The sequence below is a fragment of the Mirounga leonina genome, unplaced genomic scaffold (assembly GCF_011800145.1).
Source record: "Mirounga leonina isolate KUSES-001 unplaced genomic scaffold, KU_Mleo_1.0 Mir_170, whole genome shotgun sequence".
Taxonomy (NCBI): Eukaryota; Metazoa; Chordata; class Mammalia; order Carnivora; family Phocidae; genus Mirounga; species Mirounga leonina.
This window is the reverse complement of record NW_023270433.1, coordinates 19441317-19465520: the sequence shown is the minus strand read 5'-3', so window position 1 is coordinate 19465520 and position 24204 is coordinate 19441317. Positions and strand designations below refer to the sequence as shown.

The following is a 24204-nucleotide window of genomic DNA, read 5'->3' as shown; positions in this document are numbered from 1 at the left end:
CCTGGGGCATGTCCCAGGGAGCCCCGGGGGTCAGGGCTGTGGCTGCTGTTCTGGGTGAGGTGTGGGACTGTAGTGGGTTTTGGGGCCTGGGGTGACACGACCTGGCTTGCTTTAACAAGGTCACTCTGACTGCTGTGTTGAAAGTTGACTTCGGGGCGTCGGGCAGGGGTAGGAGTGGGAGACTGTGGTTGACAGCAGGACGGGAGGCCGGGGAAGGCAGCTGGGACCAGGGGCTGGTAAGGAGTAGTCAGATTCTGGACCAAGTGACAGGATTTGCCGATAGACTCATTAGTATGGACAGAGGCAGAGGGAAGACAGGTTAGTTCTAGAGTCTGGGCCTGAGAAGCTGGAGGGTTGGAATTGCTCCTAACTGAAATCGAGAAGTGTGCAGTTATTTGATTGTGGTGGCGTGGACTGCAGGGTTTAGCGGGAAGAACCCTGGGGTGGGAGTCAGGATTGTTGTCTGGACTTGGGGGAAGGGCTGTAGCAACAGCTCCGAGTTGGAGCCTGTTAAATATGGGCGCTTCTTGGGCATCCAGGAGGAGGTGTCCAGCCGGCAGCTGTGTGTGTAGGTCTGGAGATCAGGGGGAGCCCCAAGCTGGAGACAGAATTTGGGATTCATCATCACATCGTTAATAATTAAAAGCCTGAGTCTGGATGAGATCGCTTAGGGAGTGAGTGTGGATAAAGATAGAAGAGGTTCTAGAACGGATCCTTGGGGCATGTCAGCATATAAGGGTGAAGAATTGGTGAAGAGGAATCAGCAGAAGACAGAGAAGGGAGCAGAAGGTAGGGGGCCCACCAGCTGAGCACAGAACCAAAGGGAGCCAAGAGTTGGACAAAGGGGACAGGGAGGATCATCCGAGGTTGCTGAGTACCAGAAGGCACCATAGGCTCTAGGAGCATGGAGGTCACGGGAGGCCTTGGGAAGAGCAGCCCTGGTGGAATGGGGGAGGCATACCTCATTGGACTTGGAAGCATTGCCAAGGAGGGGCCTGCTGACACCTGTGAATAGGTAAGTGTCCTTTGCGGCACTTAGATGATCGGGAGGTGGGCACAGGGATAGCGTTGGAGGACTTGATGAGTGGTCAGCCTCCGCAGCAGGGTGCATGTGGCCCCTGAGGTCATGCCTTAGGTGTGTGTTAGTTCCTTTAACACCCTGTGCATCCATGCATTTGAGGAGAGTGTATTTAAGCTCAGCTTGAGGCTACTTAACCCTCATTCCTAATGAGTGGAGTCTTTAAATGAAGTTTTATTCTAGCGGGAGTTAACGGAGTCATTTACACACTGTGATTAGAGCTTTTCCACCCACCCTTCACATTGTTTCAGGTGGCTGAAGTACTGGGGTGAGTAAGCAGGAGCCTTTGCAGGAGGTGGGGTGGTCCTCAGGCTGAGCCTTGGGGCGCAGATGGAGGCACTGCTCCCCTAGCCTGTGCAAGGAAGTGCACACACCCTGCTGGGTAGAGGTCTGGCCTCTACCACAGCCTCAGATTCCAGCGCACTTGTCATGCAGATGGGGAAACTGAGTCACGCAAGGGCAAGATGACATCCAGTGTGCTGAGAACCTTCATAACTACTGTGACTTGGTAGAGCTTCAAGCATTAGCATTTTTGGTGCAGTGATGGAGAATTACACCCAGAAACAAAGCTGTCTGACTCCTGGCCACATGGCATCCCCTGGAACTCTTCCTCCAACGTGGCCAGAGATGGCATTTTGTCTTTGGTCCCCAGATCCACTGATTACGTTGTTTGGTTGCACTGTCTTAGGCTGTCCGGCTTAGTGGGAAGGGCACCAGGCTAGGAGTCAGAAACATTGTTTCTGGTCACTGGAAGTTGTGTGACCTTGGGCATGCCCTTCATTCCCAAGGTCGATTGAGTTCCTGCTATGCCCCAGGCCTCATGTTCGAGCTGGGCTGCGGATGTGAACCAAACAGACTCCAGCCCTGTGTTGGGTTTTGGTTTCTGCATCTGGCTCCAGGGCTCTCGTGAATGCCAGATGGGCTGGGCTGGGCTGGGTCGAAGCACTTGAAGAACCATCTGGTAAAACCCAGAGGAAAAGATCTGCTTCTGAAACTTTCCCAGGCAGGCTGTGCGGGCACGTCGGACGGGCCACACGCAGCGCTGGGGATGAGTCAGAAGGAAGCAGAAGAAAATGGAGGGGAGTGGAGGGTAGCGGCTTGCAGACCTCATCGCCGTGGAGCTAGTTCTCCAGGGTTAGTCTGACACCACGTAGTAGTTTCCAGTGGCTGCTGTGACAAACTGGGGAGCTTAAACCAGAAACTTGTTCTGTCTCAGTTTTGGAGGCTCTGGGGGGGAGACTCTATTCTTTGCCTCTTCCAGCTTCTGGTGGCCGTAACATTCCTCGCCTCGCGGCTGCATAGTTCCACTCTCTGCCTCTGTGGTCATGTTGCCTTCTCCTCTTCTCTGCCTTGTCCCCTGTTTTGCCCGTCATAGCCCCTGTGTGCCTCTTATAAGGACCCTTGTCACTGCATTTAGGACCCACCTAGGTAATTCACCGTGACCTCGTCTTAAGATCCTGAAATTAAATACATCTGCAAGGAGCCTTTTCCAAATAAGGTCACGTTCATAGGTTCTGGGGATTAGGACGTGGGCATATCTTGGGTGGGGGGCACCATATACCCCACGACAGGGAGAAAGAAGCCTATGTATACATATATCAGGCTAAAATCAAAGAGGGAGTAGGGGTCTTGGAGCCCCATTCAACGCCACCTTCTTTATTCGGGCCTCATGGGTGTTTCTGGGCCACTGCTGTGGAACCCCTAGGCCTCCAAGGAACACACTTTGAGAACCATTGCCTTAATGAAGGGTCAGCGCTCTTGGGGATGTCCTCGGGCAGGGATCCACTTTGGGATTCTGGCATGAGCAGTAACCATTGGCCACAGACGGTATGTACTTACAGAGAAATATCCTTTTAGTGCCTGACTTAAGATTTTTATGTTGAAGTGTGACTCAGGTTAAATATAAAATTCATAGCATATCTTGAGCAACTATTTTGTAGTTATCTATATATAAATCTATTTTACAGCGACACAAATAGAATAGATTATGGAGTGTCAGCATGGAGATAGATTCCGAGTGCTTTTTCACTAATATACCTAATGATTCGTGCTGAGAATATCCAAGGGCTCCACTGTACATTTAAATGGATATAATTAAAATAATGAGCTCTATTTTAAAAAATGATATATGAAAAAAAAATTTTTTTTAAAAAGAAGAAGATGCTGCACCACTAATTCAAAGTGATATAAGTACTTCAGTGATTCCATTGTTATTAGGACACCTAATTAAATGCAAAGCACCCGAGAAAAGCAACATTTGGGCTTATAAATCTAAAGCATGAAGCCGGGAGAAGAGAAGTTGCCAGTGTCCTTGGCGCCATCAAGGCTGGGGGGGTGTCCTGTTGAAAGGACTGCCTGTGGGCGACAGGCTGGCTCCCGTGGCTCCCAGTGTAAGCGTCTTCCTTGGGGGCCAGGTGGGTGTTCAGAAAGGGGGTCTAACTCCCCCTTGAGCAAGCAGGGAAGGCTTCCCAGAGGCGGGGGTGTCCTCGTGCATCAATGACATGGTCATGGCAGCTGCCATCCCTGCAAATCCACTCTGCCCTGCTCCCTGGCTCGTCTCCCACTCCCACGCTGGCAAGGATCATGGTCCTTCTTGTAACAGACAAGGAAACTGAGGCTCAGAGGGGCGGTCTAGCCCAAGGTCACAGGGTGTGTGGATGCCCAGCCTGTCTGATTCCAACAACTCCTCTCTCCCACCAGGACATCATGATGCAGGGTGGGGGGGTCCTTGAGAGCAGGAAGGGACACTGAGTCTGTTCAGGTGGGACGGGCAAGTGCTCATAGACCTTCAGGCTCAGCTTCTGAAGGTCGGCAGTGAAGAAAGGGGGAGTCTGTTTTGTCCCCTTCCCTCCTTGTGACCTCAGTTGCGGGGAGGGCAGGCAGGTTGGACCTTTCATCTCCAGGGGGCCTTTTTGCTGTTCTGGAAGCGCATCTGCCCTGTCCTTGGTGCTTAACCCTTTGTGCAGTCAGGATCAGGACGAGCCAGGGCCAAGCCAGGGTGAGTTCTCAGCTGTCTGCCTGCCCGGCAGCCCCCCTGAGATTTCATGGGCCGGCATTCAGACTCCGACGGGGTCCCCGAGTTCCACCCCCGTGGACTGATTGTTAGCGTCCGCGTGGTCTCAGGCAGGGAGCAGCCGTTTCAGTGACTCGGTCAGCTGTCGCCGTCGGCGTGAGCATCTCTGCTCTGTGAGTGGCTCTGGACGAGGTCCTGGATTTACATTTTTGCGACTGATCTTCACAAGACCTTTTGAGTGGACGTGGCGCTCCCTGCTTCACTGATGTGGAGATAGGCTCGCTCAGGGTCACCAGCCGGGATGTGGTAGTGATGGGATTTGAACCCCTGTTGAGGTACAATCTCCACAGCCCCTGCAGTGACGTCTGTACCATGTCAGGCCCTTCTCCTGCGTCCTCTGCATACTTCCCTCCCCTGCACCCCATATGAGACAGTAGACCTGTGTAAATGTCTCCACGGGGGCCACGTCCCTTGCAGACATTGCCTTGTCTCTGCATCAGAGCGCTGGGGGGCAGGTGCTGTGTTTGTCCCCGTTGTACGGGTGCGAAGACTGAGGCATGGAAAGGGGATTGGAGTCACTTGCACAAGAACCCACAGCCTGAGAGCAGCAGTTGAAATTGGCCGTGGGACTGTCCGACTTCAGAACCTTTCGTCTGAGTCCATCACATCCTGTTCCTGCCGGGCTGTCTGCTCACCTCTGTTCTGGTGCCCCGGTGCCGGAGAGACCTCCCCTATTTCCCCCAGGACGTCCCCTTCTGTGGCAGGCTGGCAGGTTGTCCTCCCTCCCTAAAGCCATAGCTGCCCCCTGGTAATCTCTCAGACCTGCTGGTCCTGTGGCTCCTGGGGCCTCACTGAGCTAAGAGGCTTTTTGGCCCTGTGACGACTTTAAAGCAGGGGACAGGTAGGCTTGCTCCCTTCCCAGGGAGTGCTGGTCCTCAGCAAGGGAGCTCTAGCTCAAGATAGCCCCCTTGGAGGAAGCCCTGCTCTCCCACTAGCATCTTGGTTCTGAGTCTGTTCAGAATGCAAAAGGTCAAGAGTGGGTGACGTGGGGGCTGCCCCAGGGGCAGGTGGGCAGGCTTCCCCCTGCAGGTTTCTCCGCCAGCTGCAGTGCACCGTGGCTAAGAACCAAGATGCCTGCATCCTGTTTCGGTCCCACGTCTTCCTACCCATGTGACTTGGATCAAGTTATTTCTCCTCTTCAGTGCCTCCACCTCCCCCGTTGTTCCCGAGATGAAAAGTCAGTATGTTAGAACAGCCCCGGCACATAGGAAGTGACTTCAGGGTTTGTTAAATCAGTAGAAGAAATGAACACGGAGGCGATCGAACCATCCTGATTTATGTTTCCCGCTGCGGAGAAGGGCAAATGCTTGGACGCTGTCAGGTAGTCCTAGTGTGGCAGACACATCAGGAGGAGGTCCAGTGAGTGCTCAAGATGCTGTAGGGTTTGTCATTCTTAATAATAGTGATGGTGGCCGTGTCTCGTTAGCTGTTAGAGGCCAGCCGCTGTGCTGTGTGTTCTGTTAGTTGGTTGAAATCTCCCAGACAGTCCCATTAGCTCCGTTTTGCAGATGGGAAACCTGGGGCTCAGAGGTTATAGGCAGCTGGCTTAGGTCACCCAGCAAGGAGGTGGTTGACAGGACGGCCCTGGTTCCTGGCTGGTGTCCCCCCCAGCCTGCCTCTTCACTCCAGCTGTCCTCTGGGGCCTGTGTATTAGTCAGCTCGGGGTGCCACTGTGAAAGACCGCAGATGGAGTGGCTTGGACAAATGTATTGTCACACGGTCCTGGAGGGTGGGAGTGTGAGATCAGGGTGCCAGCACAGTTGTTTTCTGGTGAGAACCCTCTTGCAGACAGCCACCTTCTCTCTGTGCCCTCCCACGGCGAGGAGACAGAGAGCTCTCTCTTCCCATTTTCCTAAGGACACCGCCCCATCAGATTAGGGTTCTGCTTTTATGACCTTATTTAACCTTAATTATCTCTTAAAGACCCTGTCTCCAGCTAGAGTCGTGGTGGGGTTTAAGACTTCACCATACAAAATGGGGAGGTGGGGGGACCCAGTTCAGGCCATGACACCTCCCCAGTGCCTTCTCACTCCCTCCTCGTTAGCTGGGACCCTCCTCCTCTCTTTCCGCAATCCCCCAGCCCAAGAGCAAGTTCAGCGCTGAGAGGAATCGTGAATGTGATTGAACTCATGCACTTGATGACGGATGGAGCCGCTGAAGCCCAGAGAAGAGCAAGCAAGGTCTTGTCCATAGTCCCACAGCAAGGCCACTGCAGACCCGGGGTCAGAACCTGGGTCTCTGCCTCCCAGCTTGGCATCTCCGCAGAGCCCCAGTTGGTAGTGCTAGTGGGTTTTGCCTGTGTGTGCCTCGAGCCTGGGCCTTAAAGTGCAGTCCGCGGAGAGGGCTGGACGTGACGGGGTGACATCCCCAGGCTGGACCGTGATGTGATCTCCCCCTTCTTGCACACCTTGGCTTCCTTACCTCAGAGACGGGAATGATGATGATGATCCCCATGCCAGAAGGCTGGGGGTGGGGGGGCCCTTAGGATAACACAGAGAGTCCCACCGAACCGTCTGTTCAGGAGACGGCAGGGACCTGGCTCCGTGCCGTGGCCTGGCCCCGGTGTTGTGTGTGGCGCTGGGCAAGTCCCAGCTCTGCTCTGGGCCGTGGTGGGCCCCTCATAAAGGAGGCTTCGTAACCGGTGCCCTGCCCGCCTCAACACTGAGCTCATGGCCTTAAAGGATGTCTGGATGTTTGAAGACCTACCTGGAGGCCAGAGTGTTGGTCTGAGTGAGGCTTTTGGCTTGTAGTTGCCTGTCTGTCAGATGGGAACGGGGTGGGGGGGAGCTTGGATGGAATCTCTAGCCCTTCTGCCAGGGAGGGAAGGGAACAGCACCAGGCACTTTGTACACATCACTTAAACCCTTGCTGCTCAGGGTGCAGACTGAAGACTAGTGGCACTGGCTCTGGCTGGGTGCTTGTTAGAAAAGCAGAAGCTCAGGCTAAACCCCAGACCTGCTGAACCAGAATCTGCATTTTACCAACAGTCTCAGCTGATTTAGATGCACATTGATTGCGAAGAACTGATTTCAACCACCCAGAGCTACCCTTCCTTGAAGGTCTTTTGTAACTCCAGTTACAAAAGTTTAGATCTCTTTAGGTCCCAGCTTCCCTGTCTGTGAAATGGGTGGAATTGGAGCCATACCAGCCCAGTCATTTTCAAACTGTGTTCCTCTGAGCACACTGGGTTCCCAGGAAGACCCCGAGGGGCTGCCATGGGGGCCTTGTGCTTCAGGGTGAGATTCATGGAGAAGTGGGTCTGTAGCTAAACGTTATGCAACCGCCTGGGTTGGTGGGCTCCCAGATGGGTCTGGGGGCTGGCACGGGGTCCACACTGAGCAGACTCTCTTCTCTCCCAGGGAGCGCTTGAAGCGCAGCCAGAAGAGCACCAAGGTGGAGGGGCCAGAGCCCGCGCCGGCCGAGGCCTCACTGAGTGCCGAGCAGGGAACGATGACGGAGGTGAAGGTGAAGACGGAGCTACCTGATGACTACATCCAGGAGGTGATCTGGCAGGGGGAGGCCAAGGAGGAGAAGAAGGCGGTCAGCAAGGACGGGACAGGTGATGTGCCCGCTGAGATCTGCGTGGTGATCGGTGGCGTCCGCAACCAGCAGACCCTTGGTGAGTGCCTGAGAGGGTCGGGGCTGGGACCAGGGCGGGGCATGGGGTCAAGAATCCTGAAGAGCAGAGGCCTGCCTCTCCCTGGCTGAGAGAGCCCTTGGTGGCTCCCCTCTGCCCTCAGGGAAGGACCTAGGCTCCTTAGACTTGCTTTTGCTTGTGCAGTCCTAGTCTGGACCTCTTTCCTTTCCACCTGATGTGCCAAAGCTCTGTGTTTTAAGACTTTGTTCAGGTCAGATGCCTGGAACTTTCTGTAGGTGTGGTGAATCCCTCAGGCCGTGGGGCTCTCATGCTCCGCAGGGGGGTCTAGCACAGACACATTGCTTATTGTCCTAAATGCCTGTTGGTGTTTCTTTCTCCTTGGCTTTACCACGGGCTCCTGAAGGCAGCTTCCAGTGTGAGTCCTGCTTGGAGCAGGTGCCCAGGCGGATCAGATTGGTGACAGACTGGCACCTTCCCGGGCCCCTTCTGGGCTGGGCCAGGCTCAGAGGACGTCTGTGGAACAAGCTTCTTAGCAGTCCTCTCTGTGCCCCCCTTGGGGATTCCCCTCAGGGGCTGCCTGCACCCCTGCCAAGGTCACAGACTCAGATGCCCACGAGGCCCAGCACATATATGGAGGGACTCAGTCCTCCTCCGCCTCGTAACCAGGTGGGAGATGGGCTCTGTGTGGCCGATCTCTGGACACGCCACATGACAGAAGGGAGACATTTGATGTGCATTCTTTTGGCTTTAAGCGTTGGTGACTAATTCGACTTTTGAAATCTGCCAAACAAAACCTGTCTTTGGGTCACAGTCCTTCGGTGGCCACCGGTTGGCAACCCCTGGTCTGTGACATAAAGTCCACGAGCCTCACCCTGGCATTGAGGCCTTGCCTGGTCTGTTCCCCATCCGCATGGTCCTCCATGTTTCTTAGACATGCTGCCACCTCCCTCCCCTCTCCCTGTCCTCCCTGGTCCAGCTCTGGCTCACTTCCTCCAGACTTCTGGGCTCATGTCCCATGTCGGCATGCAGGGCCTTGTATGGAGTTTCCTGTGTGTCTGTGTCCCTGAGTTTACACTCGAGTCCTGTTGCCCCTTCTTCCCAGCTGCCGGGACTCAGCCCCGTCCGTACTCCCTTTCCTCGATGTTTCTCCGCTGTTCTGTGCACTGTCAGCCCCAGCTGGGTCATTGTGTCTTCCCACTGACAGCCGTGCCTTTATGTCTCTCTGCCCTCACCTGCCCTCCACTCTGGCTGCCAGGGGCTTTGGCAAAAATAAGTCCTTGACTGTGTCACTCCCTGCTTAGAAACTTGGGATTCCCCACTGTGTGTAGGGTCAAGGAGGACTGTTCTTCAGTCAAGGGTATAGGAGTAGCTGCGCTCCTCTGCTTTAGAACCTCTAAACAAGCTCTCAAGGCCATAGTATCAAGATCCTCCATAACCTGATCCATATTTCTTATTTATGATCTTTTTGGACCTTTCATTCCGATACACTCTGCCTTTCCACAGCATTCCTGCCCTTGGCTTGTGCTCTTCCCTCTGCCTGGAATGCCTTTGCCCATGTCCACATGCCCAGATCCAGCTCATCTTTCAAGACCAGCTCCAGTGCCACCTCATCCCAGAAGCCTTCTTGAATTTCTTCTGGTCAGCGCGTTCTGTTTCTACCTTGCCCCTCACTTGGGTGCTTCCCATTATCTGTTTTAGATTAGAGGGGCCTTGTCCGTGCCTGCCTCTGCCACGAGACTAGGAGCCCCTGGAGGTCGGTGCATCAGGACTTGTCTGATCTATGTCTCTGGGCTCGTTGCGCCCACCCCACAGTGTCCAGCCAAGGTACCGGCTTCTAGGGAGCGGTATTGACTTTGGTGCCATAACTGTCAGGGTGGGGCTACGTTATGGCCCAGTCACAAAAGATCCTGAAAGTAACGAGATCTTGGTAGCTCAGAACCACAAAAGTTCCTTTCTTGGTCACACTGCATGTCCATTGTGGGTCATCTGGGGGCTCTGCTCTGGACCCAGGCTAAAAGCAACCAGTATATGAAATGCTGCCGGCCAAGGGACAGAGGGAAAGAAAGCTCTGGGAGGACTCACACTACCTATTACCTGCTGCAGCCCAGAGGGGAGAAGAGTTAAGTCCCCTCCCTGTCATTGACCACATCAGTCACATGGCCCCAACCCAACCTCAGGTGGCCTGGAAATGCCATTCTCTCATGTGACAGAACTGGGATGAACCAGCAGTACTTGGTGAAGAGCATGGGCAACTTAGCCCAGTGCCCACTGGAAGAAGGGCCTTTTCAGGAGCCTATGTCTGGCCTTCCTCCATCAGTATTCGCTCCCCGGGGCCAAGAACAGACCATGTTAGCCACTAGGAATGTGTCCGCTAACCCAAGAGGGGACGTGCCCTTGCTCACATTGGGGTGTGTGTTTTAAGACTCGTTGGACCCAGTAGCTATTTATGCCTCTTCACCAGTAGATGCTCGGTGAAGGGTAGTTGAATCTGAATCTCGGGATGGAGCCAGCAGTCGGGATTCGGCAGGGAAGGCCTAGAGCAGCCGTGCTAGGGAAATGCTGGAAGGGAGTCCTCCCTGGGCTGGCTGCCGGCACCGCGAGAGGCCTCAGGGCCTCATGCCAGCCACGGACGCTGGTTTCCAGCTCAGCTGCTGCTCAGCAGCAGGGTCCTTGGCTTTGCGGTGCCTTAGTGTCCTCTTCTGTTCAGTGAGGCTCCCTGTCCCCACCTCACGGGTGTGCAAATCAAAAGAGGCAGTGGAAGAGAACAGCGTTGTGCAAGGAGAATGAGCTCGGGTCCTCAGTCTGGGAGTGAATCCTGGCTCTCTGATGCAATAGCTGTTGGACCTCAGGCAAGCTACTTCATCTCTCTGTGCCTCAGTTCTCAAAATTGCCCATTTGTGGGGTGAGGCGAAGATTCAGTAAGATGATGTATATAAAGCACTCAGCATTGTACTTGGTAAACGATTAGCTTTTATCAGGGGTATTAGCATTGCTTTTCAAGGGGGAAGAGTACCTCTTTCAAGTACCTCTTCAAGTGGGAAGAGTAGTAATAGTTTCTGCATTTTTTCCAAAGCCTAAGAAATAAGCCAGGGTGATGATGTAGAGAAAAAATGGGTCGGGGAAGTTGGCGCTGGGTGAGGTGTCAGAAGACGTGGGTTCTAATTGAGCCTCCATTGTCTCATCTGAACAGGGCAACTTGCCCTGTCCCTGGAGCCCCTCCTAGTGCTGCCTCCCTAGAATCCAGGGACTTTGAGTATGTTGTGACGTTTCTAAGTAAATTGCCTTTCACAGACTCTTAATGAAAAAGGAGTAAAGCCACAGTGGCAAGGGGGAGTTGAGCCGCCATTTTGGAGCTGGGACCAAAGCAGGGCCTGGACATTCCCTGCTGATTATCGAGACTCCTCTTGCATCCATGAAGGCAGACCTTCCTCCTTGAGGGTGTAGTTTCTGCCAAGGGTCAGGCTCAGAGAAATCTGGCTTGGCCTCAGTACCCGGAAAGAAAAGCATTAAAAAGAAAAAAAAAAATCAATGTAAAAGAATTGAGCCTTTCGGCTTCAGCTGGTCTCAATATGGCAAGTAGGTTTTATCCTGTGGGCCAAGTCCAAGTACTTGCTGCTGTTTATTAGGGGTTCTGTGTTAAAGGTTCTAAAGGGATGGCATGGTTAAGCGTGATTGATTATTAATGTCTGCCGTGGCTGTGGAAATGGGCAGTGGGGCTCCACATGCTATGCATTTGACACCCCTTATCCCCGCATTTTATAGCGGGGCCAACAGAGGCCAGCCGAAAGGAGAAAGAGTGGCTCTGGGCCAGAGAGCACATCAGTGATGTTTTCTTGCACTTCATGAAGGGTTGGTGCACCTCACAGCAACCCCCTCCCACCTGGAAGGAAAACAAGGAGGGAGAGCCAGGGGCCGAATGCTGGTTAGAGGCATCCCTTTAAATGCACTCGTGCCGCACAGGCTGGGCGGCGTGGAGTTAATGAACACGTTCCCGGGCCGCTGGGCAGAGAAGCATGTGCAGCCGGGGGCCCCCGAGTGCCCTGCTCACCCAGCCCCGCTCAGGGCTCAGAGCTGGCCTCTCTTACTGAATAGAACAGTGTTCCCGAGGGTCACTCAGGGCTGCACCGTGCGGGAACCTTGTGTCCACCCCCAGGTCCTCACTGGCCCTGTAACAGCCATCAAACAGTGTTCCCAGTGGCACAGTCCTCATCCGACACACTTCCTATGGAGGAGCCGGGGCTTGGACCCATGGATGGCATTTGGCAGCTTCTCAGGCTGGGAGGGGGTGGCCGTCCGTGCCCAGGAGGCTGGCTGCCAAGCTTGCAGTGGGGACTTCAGTTTCCCGGCTGCCCACAAGTTCTGTGATAAGAAAGATCTCTTGCTCTTAGAACGTCACTTCCATTGGAGCCGGTGTGGGGGAAACATGGGGGTTTTCAGCAAGAAGAGCCGAGGTGATACTGAACTCGATGACCCTGTTGGATAAAACCAGAAGTGAAAGAAGTGAGGTCACAGAGGCCGGTGTCCACCCGGCAAGCTGCGCGCGGAACTCTGCCCAGCAGCGCCGAGGAGTGGGGGCGCCGCACTGGACGTTTCAGGAACGCCACGAGGAGTGCTAAACACGGGGTGCTGCCATAGCTACCACCTCTGCTCCCGCTCAGCGGCAGGCATTGTTCACTGATCACCGCGGACGGCGACAGTGCCCCTCAGAATCCTTCTCAACGCAGCCCACCAAGACGTCACTGCCAGTCAGCCAGAGTTGGAAAGGAGGAAGTGGAAACCTGCTTGCCATTCTTGTCCTAGGTGGTAAAGACAAGGCAAGCTGGCCTTAGAACAATCAGGACATCCAGTCCTGGGAGCATTTCCTGGTTCTGAGAGAGAAGGATGCTCAGATCCCATCATAGTGGTCAGAAGGTACTACCGAGCAGTGGGTGCTCTTCTCTGTATGATGAGACCATCGGTCCTTAATCCTGGGGAGCTTACACACGAGGGGAACCCAGGAAGAGCGGCAGGTGCCTGGAGACCGGTGGTACAGGAGCCTCTGGAGGGAGCAAACCACCCAGCAGGGCTCCTCCTCAGATGAGGGGTGTGGGCCAACCTGCTTGTGTCCAGAGAGTTCATTCCTAGTGTGGCGAGGAACCCCATAGAAGAGCTAAGGGCTCTTTGTCCTGGGGAGGAAGAGACTGGGGGCGGGGGCCGGTGGTAGGGGGGAGTGCAAGGGAGATGAGGGGATAGAAGTATGCTCGGCTTGAAGCATTGGAGTGTTGGAGTGGGAGGGGAAGGAGTGGACGAGTTCTGCACGGCCCCGACTGATAAAGGGGCTTCACCAGTGAATTCAGGTCCGTAACAGGAAGGCCTCTGTGACTGTGGGAACTGTTTGGAACCGGATACAGGCCTGTGAGGGCATGAGTTCTGTCCTGGAAGTCACTGGACGGGCTGCAGGGGGCAGAGTCAAGGATCAGATGGAGGACTACACGGACGTTTCTAAGCAGTGAGCTTTGAGCACCACGGGGTAGGGGTGTTTCCACGCCCGCGGGACTGCCTGAGGGAGGAGGCACAGGGGAAGGAGGCGGTGGCTCGACCACAGCTCTGGAAGGAGCAGCAGAAGGGCAGGCAGCCACTCAGACCCGGCCACGTGGATTTTGGGCTGTGACAAACGCAAGCAGCCGAGGTGCCAGGTCCTGCTCCATGGCGCCAGCTGATAGTTTCCTGTTTCAGTGGGTGGTTGGCAGGCCTTGCACCGAGCCTGCCAGAACCAACGCTCAGCCCTTTGCTGCAGCCGCTAGGGAAGGAGGGGTTCTGGCCACCCTCCCAGGCAGGTCTTCTCTCTGCTGCTGGCCCTTCATCTGGTGGTTCAAGGTGGGAAGGGGTCCTGGGTGGAGGGTCCCCACGGGAAAGGGCCCCTGGGCTGTAAATCCAAGAGACCCAGGATCTGCCCCGCAGTGCAGTCTTGGACAGGACCCTTAACCTCTCCTTGCCATGCTGTCCTCATTGATTGGTGGGTGTAAGAACACCTGCCTGTCTTTCCAGGAGGCTTGTTGGGGACAGAGGGAGGTACCAGGTACGAAAGCATTTTTTTATGTGGGGAGGCAGAAAATGCAAAACAGCTATCAGCACTATTAGCTGGAGCCTCAGGACGTTGACACGTCTGAGGTCCATCTGGAGTGCTGGGAACCCGAAAGGCCAGCGGCTTTCACCTTTCTGTGTTCATCGCCTCCTAAGAAATGGTATATATTCTTTCGTATTTTTGAATTGACATCTCACAGTTTTATCCAAAGTTTAAATAATTGCAAAGGATCTAATTTCTGGAGTGTTGTGTAAAAAAAACCTGTCATTTTGGAACTATAACTGTGAAACCACTGTTCTAAATGTATCGGAGAGAATCCAAAGCCACTGCTGTTTAATATCTGCCGTCATCCATTTAAAAAACATGCGAACAGGCTCATCTTTAGCAGTCAGAAATTTTACATCTTTCCCTTTCTCTCCTTGAACTCATATTTCCAGTCCACTTCCCTTGCAGGATTTTATCCTAATGTAATACATTTTTTATGCCTGAGAGTCTTTTATTGATCACTGTTTTATACTCATCTCCTACAATAAGATGTACATAAATTGAAATAGAAATTTCTAAAAAAAAAAGGTCGGGATCATAAAACTGTACTTTTTAAAACATTTTTTTCCCCAGATCAAGGTTTTTTGTTATTTGTTTTTTAAGATTTTATTTATTTATTTGACAGAGACACAGCGAGAGAGGGAACACAAGCGGGGGGAGCGGGAGAGGGAGAAGCAGGCTTCCCGCAGAGCAGGGAGCCCGATGCGGGGCTCGATCCCAGGACCCTGGGATCATGACCTGAGCCGAAGGTAGACGCTTAACGGCTGAGACGAGATTTAGCATTAATTGAACTCCTGCCTTTGGTTTCTGTACATGTAAGTACTTAGAAGTCCAATGCGCTATCCATTGCGCCTCGGCGCCACCTTGTACATGTAAGTACTTAAAAAGCTTAATTACATAGGTAAGGAACCAGGGATGGATGCAGTTTTGAGCGTCACTCAATTTTTGGAACTCTTTCCAAGTTGTGGGCTGAAAATCGCATGGGGTGTGTCATCAGACACTGTTGTTAATGGTCTCTCTACGAACAGCTCCATTAGATGCTTCTTCAGTTTCGTTGAGAGTAAAGAATTGGAAATCACACGATTCACAAAAAGCGTTGTTCCCTGGTGTTAGATTTTGCCCACTTTCTGGGTTCACTCCGATACTTGGGATCACCTCTTTGCTTGGAGCCGTGAGATGGGCAGCCCCGAAGGTGGGGTGGTGGTGAAGGAATTGGCTTGCTTGTAGCATGTAAGGGGGTGGGTGAGGAGAGCCAGCTGAGTGGGGCCTCCCCTCCCACCGCTACATCTCCAGCACATTGATTTTAGGGAAGAATATATTTGAAAGCTGATGATTGGGGTATTGATTCTCTTAAAACTGCCTGTGCTCACATATCCCCAGGTGATTTGTACTCTTACTTGGAAGACCCTGGTCCCAAAGACATTTGGTCTGAGTCCAAGCCCTAAGAGCCTCAGGAAACCCACTTGTCCATGATTTACCTCTCCAGCTCCCTTGTCTGCCAGCAGGCTCTGGGCCTCGCTCCTGCTGGGTCCCAGAACCAAGAGGGCTTGGTGCCTCCTGGCACCCCCACCTTCTTGTGTGTGTCTTCTCTTTCACCTGCTCCGGATTTCTGTCTCGTTGCATTTTGTATATCTAGAAAGGTGTCTGAGCTTGTCTGAAGCTAGCTGGGTGCAGATGGTAGAGCTGAGGCTTGCTGCCCTCATTGCTTGTCCTCAGGGCCAGCCTTCCCTGCCGGAGCCTTCCCAACTTCTCCCCTACGTGGCCTCAGCAACTAGAGCCCCCTGGTCCCAGCTGGCCTCACCTGGTCTGACCTGCGCTCTTGGGGAGGGAGCTAAGCCAGGCTGTCTGCCAAGTGCTTCCGGGAAATGCTAGACAGGTTCTGTTACTCAGTGCCTGTGGATTCTTGCGTCACTAGTGACAGGGTTGGGGAGAGGAAGAGGCTTGGCTCCCGTGTGCTGGCATGCTCTGTCAGCTGCCCCTGGCAGCCTTGAGAGGGGATAGGGGACTCTGGGAGTCCCAAGGCAGGACTGGACATGGCGGGGCAAGCGGGAGTGGGAGGGGGTCCGCTGCCCTGCAGCACTTGGGGGAGCCCTGGGACTGAAGGGGAAGCCCGAGTGCCTTTGGCATCCAGAGGTGACTTGGTGTGGCGGCAGCAGGGTGGCTCTGAAGGCTGGCCAGCCACTAGCTGAGTAGCCCCCACCCTGGACCGCCTGGCCCCTAGAACATTCACGCTCATCAGTGAACTGGGTACGGAGTTGTCCCAAGCACACTAGGACTTCTGGGAGGATAGAGGACGGGAATGAGACCTGGGTGCACCCAGTGGGTGGTAAATGTTAACAAGCACCATCTGTTCTTGGTCCTTTCCCAGAGGTGTGGCCGGCACATGCACTGGCTCCCGATCACTGCCAGTCTGAGCCGCCTGTGGCCGGATGTGTGGTCCCTGCAGTCCTTACTTACCTCATCTGAGAAATGGGGATGATAATCGCCTGTGTCTGCCGGGCGTGTGAGGGTGAGCTGAGCTGGCCACGTGGCTGCACACCTGGCCAGCTTCTGCTTCCCCAGCTGTGTGTCGGGCTCGGAGGCCAGCCCTCTGCAGAGATGTAGGAGAGGCTTGAGTGAAGGGCATTAAGCACCTGGCACTTAGTAGGCAGTGGTGGTGACAAAGGACACAGGGGTAGTTGGGGAGCCCAGCAGAGTGAGGAAGCTAGCCGGGGAGGGAGTCATTTTTGGGGACCCAGACTGTCTGAGCTGAGCATCCCCAAGAAGGCTCGCTAGCACCCCCCTGCACCACCCTGGGGTATTGCAGAGGCTGTGGCTGGGGAGGGGCACCAGGCCACAGCATAAGCAGGGCATATCCTCCCTATAGGGTCATTTTGCTGGAATGCTCTTGGGGAGAAATAGCCATACAATGGATAATTTTATGTTTTATTTACGTCATGAGTTAGAATACAGAGAAAACATAAAACTTCGGGGGATTTGGGCCTGTGGCTGTTTTCTGCCATAGCCCAGCCTTCCAGGGGAGGTACGGATGCCCCCCTGGCAAGGACAGGTTCTTTGCTGAAAAATTATACCGCACGATCTTGGTCAAACTTCTTTGTGCAGATGGAGAAGCCGAGGCCCTGGCAGCTCAGGTGACTGGCCAACCTGAGACGTGGAGCCCTCCCCTTCACCTGGCTCCTTCCCCCACCTCCCAGGCACCCCCAACTTTAAGGGATCTTTCTGATTTCTTACGTAATTCAGATGGAAAAGCGCCTGAAGGCAGCCCCCACGGTGGATCTGTGCGAAGTCGCTATTCAGGGACCCGGATTTTTGACCAAGCGTTGAGATATGCATCTGGTACGTGAGGGCCGAGGGGCAGGACGACCTGATGGGGCCGGCATGTGGGTGGGGGCACGGCCAGACAGGGCCACGAGGGGCCACGCTCAACCACCCCGTCACTGCCACAGGGCAGCAAATCTGAGCCTGCCAGGGGCCTGGAGGACTTGGCCATCGGAGGGATGACAGTCTGTGGAAATCGGGAAGTCTGGAACATCAGGACCATCCCGGCAGCACCTGCTGTGGACTGCAACTTTGAAACAAGCCAAGGCTATAAAAGAGTTCTGTGGCCACATGTGTTGGAAGAGCTGGGGTTAAACAAGGTTCCTGTAGGACCTGTCCCTAAGTTCCCCCTGCACCGCGCCTTCCCAAGACGGCCGTACCTCCCACCCGCTTGATCATGGGTGTCTCTTTTCCGGGCTGCGTTCAGGAAGTTGGGTTCTAAAGAACTCTGGAAAATGCTGCTTAGTAACAGCAGCTGTGCTGTCCTGAGTACCTGTTTTGTACTGGGTACGGTGCTCTGTAGCCATAGAGTTACTGCTCCCAACTCCCCAAGATGGGTACCATTTTCCTGTGCTTAGAGAGGAAGCCTGAGGCATGAGTGTTTCCGTGACTTGTCCAGGGCCCCTGGCTGCTTAGGTAGTGAGCCAGGATTTGAAACCAGGTGGGCTGACGCTCTGCTGCACTCTCCCCAGGCTGCAACCCCCAGCCACCTGCACACAGAGCGCCTGAAGCCTGGGGTCTTAGGGTGAGTGGCAGTGAGGAGACAGGTGGGCCCTTGAACTCAGGCCTGAGACTCCGTGCACGGGGCGAGGGCCCCCACTCTGCCCTGGAGGGCAGCCAGGAGAGGGCGCAGGACTGATGACCACCCCCCTTGTGAGACTGTGTGGGTTGAGATCCGGGAGCAAGCCTTCAAGGATCCTCCACTCCCTCTATGGGTTGAGGGAAAAATCCCATAAAGCCGGTAGGGACCTGGCTTGCTTATCAACAGGATGAAGTGGGTGGGCTACTGGGGGGACCCATTGCAGCCTGCAGTTATTACACAGTTTGAGAAAGTCCTTAGGTCATTGACTATAGTGGGGAAACTGAGGCCCAGATCTGTGGCAGAGAGGGGGCAGGGCTGGGGCACAGAGACTTCATCTGGAAGTGGGTCAGATCTGAACCAGTTTTGCCTCATCCCAGGCTGTGGCCTCTGGTCTTCTCGGGAGGGGGTCCCCCTTCCCTGGGCCACCTTCCCCTCCATCTGCCCCTTTCCTTTCGCCTCTCCCGCCTATTCACCCCTCTGACTTTTGTCCCTCGCTTTGGGGCCCACCAGGTTCCATACGTCACTGTCGTAACGCCGTCACCCTGCCCGTCCCCTTGCCTAGTGGTCTCTCTGCTTCCTCTCACGGAGGGCAGTGATCGCTCGTGGACTGGCTCATGGTTGGGGCTTCAGTGCCAGGCACGTTGAAAATCCTCCATAAATTCTCAGTTGGTTGAAGGGGAATTGGCAACAACTGTTGAAGAGTGGGGTAGAGGCACAGGAAGGCAGTCGGGGTCATTATGACTCGGTGACAGGTGAGTAGAACTGCAGGACACCGTGAATTTATTGAGCCCCCGTTGTGTGCCAATCACGGGGCTAAAGACCGTAAAATACGGAATCTGATCTTTGCCCTCCCCTCATTTTTATTTTCTCTGTGAGACATGGCTCAGGCGGATAAAACCACTGGATAACAGGCTGCGAGGTTCCATGCTGGTGTTGGGATGACAGTGTCCACCTTATGACCCACAGTGGTAAGGCGGCGAGGCCACCTGTGTGTCTTGTTAGTCCTGACCTCGGTCGTGAGACGTAGGTGTCACTGTCCTGGGTCACAGGTGAGGCCGCTGAGGCCCAGACCGGAAAAGGGATGTGCCTGAGGTCAGCTGAGGGCTGTGGCAGAGCTGAGCAGACAGTCCGACTCGGTGCTCCTCAGACTTAATCAGATACCTGGAGTTTGCACCCAGTAAACAGGCCTCTGCCCCCAGGAGAGGCTGAAGGCAAAAATAGCTGGTGATGCGGGCACTCACTGAACACCTGGGCTCGTGGCGGGAACAAGCCAGTCTTCACCTAGATGCTATTGCATTATCCACCTCTTTCCCGGAAGGAAACTGAGGCCCAGCCAGTAAAGGGTAGAGCTGAGATCCCCTCCCAGATCTGTCTTACTCTAAAGTCAGTGGTTCCTGAACCTGGTTGCTGGTCTGCTCAGAATCCCCTGAGGGACCCTTTTGAAAAACGCAGATTCCTAGGCCCCTGGCCTCAGCTGTTGTAGGGCATTGACCCTGGCGTGGGGCCAGGGCCTCTGTATTGGTGCGAATTTCCTGGCCAGTCTGTTAGGAAGGGTGCGGCTCGGACTCAGGTGGTCGTGGGCCTCCGTGAGGGATGAGCAGGGCCTCTGAGCCTGGGACCCCTGCCAGGCTGGGTCTGATGGGCTCTGCTTGGCTTCCTGCCATGGGCCTTTTGTGTGTGCTCTGCAAGTGTGGGCTCCGCCGTGACCTGTCCGAAATGCATACTGGGAACTCAGCCATTTCAGTCCCAGCTCCTGGGAGAAGCGCCCGGCAGAGGACTGGAGTCAGGCAGTTACACCGTGTCGGTCTCTGTATATCTGAGAGAACAAGAAAACTGCTCAGCAGACTGCGGGGGGTGGGGAGGGGGTGCTCTCCCTGAAGGGCGCATCTCTAATAGGGCTGGGCACTTCCTAGGGGGGATATAGGGCCACTCCTGTGAGGTAGGTGTTTGTAGCCCCATTTGACAGATGAGCAGACTGAGGCTTATTGTGTCTAAGGGAATAACCTAGGGCATGATGCTGGTAAGTGGCAGAACAGGAACGGGGATCAGATCCATCTGGTTCAAAGACTGTCCTCTTAACCTCTGTCCCATCCTGGCAAGGAGGAAAGGTAGAAGTTACTTGAATGCATGTTGATTTCCTTCCATGGCTGCCATTTATTCCTTAGTTTGAAAGAGCACTTTTATGTTCATTTCCTTTTTCCTCTCAAGGAACAAGTATAAGAAGGAGCTGTCTTCTCCATCTTAACAGATTTGGAAACTGAGCCCCAGAGATGGGAAGTGACTTGCCCGAGGTCACTTAGAGAGTTGGGGCAGAAACTTGGAACTAGACCCCGGGCTCCTGACTTCCAGCTCGGGGCTGTGTCTGCCGGTCCTTGCTGCTTCCCTGCTTGCTGGGACTAAGACAGCCCACTGGGTGACCCCTGCCCCCTGTCATGGAGTTCGTGACACTTGGGGGCATCACTGTGGGTCCTGGGACCTCATAGTTGCACGGGTTGGGTACTGACTGAGCTGTCCCTTTCTTTCCTGTTTTCCAGGATCCTATGAGTGTGGAATCTGTGGCAAGAAGTACAAGTATTACAACTGTTTCCAGACCCACGTACGGGCACACCGAGGTGCGTGGCATCTCTGGGGCAGAGCCGAGGGCCACACCTCCCCATTCTCTGCCTGGCCTGTGGATGACCCCAGGACCCCCCCACCCATTCTCTGCCTGGCCTGTGGATGACCTCAGGACCCCCCACCCATTCTCTGCCTGGCCTGTGGATGACCCCAGGACCCCCCCACCCCCGCACACACACACACCAGAGCGCCAGTCCTCTCACTCTGTCTGCAGTAGGGTGGAGACCCAGGTGGAGAGAAGAGGCCTCCTTACTTGGGAGAGCACACAGGGCCAATGGGGGCGTTGGGAGGACATGCTGCCAGGCTTTTGCCACCCTTGCCCCTGCGTGCTCCACACGGGCCCACTTCCTCCCAGGGTGCATCAGTGCCGTGTGGTGTGAGCGGCCCCTGCAGGGAAGGTGCTCACATGTCCTCTTGTGTGCTCCTCCCGGCAGCCCTGGGAGTGGGGGCAGGGCGCTGTCTCCATTCTGAAGAGGAGGAGGCTGAGGGGACAGGGAGGAAGGGCAATGGGTCTGGGCCTGACTGATGGCAGGGGGCACAGGGAGGGGCCGTGAATGGGCACAGAGTGTCCTGGGCACGTTGTGGTGGGATCACCGGCTGCCCCCGCTCCTCTCGCTCTTTGGCACTGGCCACGCCATGGGTCCAGTCCGCTCACTTCTCATTTTTCTCTTTTTTGCAGACACGGAAGCCACCTCAGGGGAGGGAGCCTCCCAAGGCAGTGAGTATTTTCCCCTTGCTCTTGTCCCCCTCGGGACTGTCCCAAGGGGCCTGTGGGTTCAGGCTTTGGGGCCAGAGGGTCTTTATGATGTTGTAGGATGGTACCTCAGAGCAGCCTTTCCCAAAGTGTGTTCATGGCACACATCCTGGGGAAGCTAAGACATGTTCTATCAGTAAGGGGTTCTCTGGCCAAATAACCTGGGGAAGCTTGAATTCTGCTAAGATGAACATGTTTCTTTGTGGTACACTTCCCAGGGTCCCTCACTGGCAAACTCGGGGCTGATGTTTGGGAAATGCTACTTCCGAGGCTTTTCTCAAGAGCACCCATGGGCGCTAATCTCTGGGTGCGCTACCCCAGCCTGGGCCTCACAGGGCCTTGCCATCTGAGGACAGCGTTCTGCTTGCCCTGCCCCCAGATCTAAACCCACGGGCCTCAGAAGAAGCCAGATGGGTGTAGACGGGGCTGGAACCTCTCCCCGCCCAAAGAACCTGAGGTCCAGAACCTAGCCATCTACTCACAGGTGTATCCCCAACAGAACCATGTGCACATGTCCACCAAAAGATGGGAAGTGGATATTCTTTTTTTCTTTTTAAGATTTTATTTATTTGAGAGAGAGAGAGAGAGCGGGTGAGAGCACAAGCATGGGGAAGGGGCAGAGAGAAGCAGACCCCCCACTGAGCAGGAAGCTGGGACCCCGACGTGGGGCTCGATCCCGGGACCCTGGGATCATGACCTGAGCCGAAGGCAGACGTTCAGTGGAATGAGCCACCCAGGCGCCTGGGAACTAGGATATTCTTAGCAGCACTGTTGAAAGCCCCAGACCAGAAACCACCTGAGTGCCCAGTGCTAGGCGAATGGACAGATCAGTCGTGGTGTGTTCGCATGAAGCAGGGAGACGGAATGATGTATGGCTACACACAGCAATGTGGATTACGCACAAACACAAGGCTAGCAAAAGGAGCCCAACACAAGAGCCCCTCCTCTAAGATCTGTGTACAGGAAGTACAAAATTGGGAGAGTGATTCGTGCTGGAAGAAATCATGGTTATCCTTGGGAAGGTGTTTCTGGTTTATGAAAATTGAAGGAGCTGAACAGTTTTCTGCATCGGGGTCAGCAGACTCTTTGGTAGGGACCAGATAGTCAGGATTTTAGACGTTGCAGGCCAGACATCTCTGTCCCCACCATTCCGCTCTGCCACGTAGCATGAACATAGCCGGAGATGATATGGAAACGAATTTTTCACCAAAACAGAGGGTGGGCAGGCTGTAGTTTTTCAACCCCTATTCTTCCTTCCATAAAAGGTTTTTAAAAATAATAAACGTGATCTCCTCCCCCCCCCCCCCCCCCCCCCGCAAAAAAAATTCCATAACAAAGCAGATTGAGGAGGTGTGTGGGCCAACGCAGGGCCTTAATTGTACTCGGTCCAGAAAGCATTTCTTCTGAGGCCCTTTCCCATCCATTCTCTCCTTGGATTCCCACATCACATGAGAGGCAGGCAGGGCAGGCTAAGATTCCGTGTTCTAGACGTTCTGAGGCTCACTTAGGCCTGACACCTGCCGGAGGACCCTGGCTAGGAAGCGGTGTAAGCCTGTCCCTCCTCCCTGAGCCCTGCCCCAGCCTAGCCCCTGGCTCCCTTCTCCTTCAGAAGCTTCCTTCTCTTCAGGCTCCTGTGGTTTGCCTGTGGTCAGCCACACATTTAAAGATCTTTTCTATTTATCTTTCCTTCTTTGGCTATTCTGGGCCCCTGGCTTCTCTGGCAGCCCCTCAATGATCCATTGTGTTCTGGCTTCCATGGTTCCCGGAGGCCCACTGGCTGTAGAGGACTGTCACTGGGGGTATTTTTAGTCTTTCCATCACTTTTGCCTTCCTCCCTAGGGAGTTTTCTCCCCACGGCCACTGTGCTTTATTTTATTCTCAGTCCTGCACCCCTACCCTGACCCAGGCCAGCAGCGCCTGCTCAGAAAGCCTGGCGTCCTCGTGACAGGAGCCTGACCGTGGAGCCCTGGAGCCAAAAGCGTTGTGTCGAGAATACTACCAAGTCCAGCCTACCTATTTTGCAGATGAGGACACTGAGTCCCAGAGAGAACTCAGTGGAACTTGTTAGTGGTGGAGGTGGGCCTAGAAACCGGGCCTCCCGCCTTCTAGTCCAGGGTCTTTGATTTAGTTGTTAGAAAAATTGTACAGTCCGAAATGGAGGCATATGCCCAGTCACCCATCTCTTAGCTAAGAAAATAAAAGATTAGCTCCACGTCCAGTTCTCTTCCTGCTGTTACATTGATTCCCTTTCCGAAACAGTGTTAGGTAACGTTTACCAAGTATTTGTTGTCTCTGAGGCATTGTGCTCTCTCATTCTTTATTACAACTCTGGGAGATGAAGGTACTATCGTTCCCATTTTGCAGATGAGAAAACCGAGGTGCAGCAGTTCGGGAGTGTGTCCAGTGTTAGTCAGACTGGTTGGTGGCCGAGCCGGGTTGGAGTCAGGCAGCCTGACTCCAGAGCCTGTCCCCCCAGACTGATTCGCAGTGCCATTCCTAGAGTTTCTGAGCTCTCTTGGAGGCTCTGAAAATGTGGTTTCATTGACAGAAAGATCATTTTGCCTTTTTTCCTTTGCGGATAAGTCTTTTGTCCTAATCTACTCCTCCTGCCTTAGGTGGGTCCGGGAGTGTGGTCCCCATGCGTGTTGAGAAGGAGTGGGGTGGGATTCCGCAGAGCAGGGGGATGACGCTTCTCAGTGGCAGAAAGCTGGGGGTTCTCATTTTCTTGGAGGTGGTAGGAGGGGCTGTGTGAGCAGAGGTGAGACGGTGTTTCCAGAAGCTGTGGAGGGCGACCAGCACTAGCCAGTAGGGGAGAGGCGTTTCAGGGGCAGGGACTTGTCTGGAGCCAGACCCTGG

The 24204-nt window shown here is 54.5% G+C and overlaps 1 protein-coding gene across 3 annotated transcripts in view; it reads left to right on the top strand.

Annotated features, from left to right (window-relative positions):
- The window catches only part of ZNF618 (zinc finger protein 618), a 179832-nt gene that overhangs the window by 111933 nt on the left and 43695 nt on the right, over positions 1 to 24204 (top strand). For all 3 annotated transcript variants that reach the window (XM_035015994.1, XM_035015993.1, XM_035015992.1), the window contains exons 3-5: positions 7511 to 7770; positions 20513 to 20590; positions 21274 to 21312. In XM_035015994.1, the coding sequence (XP_034871885.1) occupies positions 7511 to 7770; positions 20513 to 20590; positions 21274 to 21312 (377 nt within the window). The remainder of the gene's footprint in view (positions 1 to 7510; positions 7771 to 20512; positions 20591 to 21273; positions 21313 to 24204) is intronic.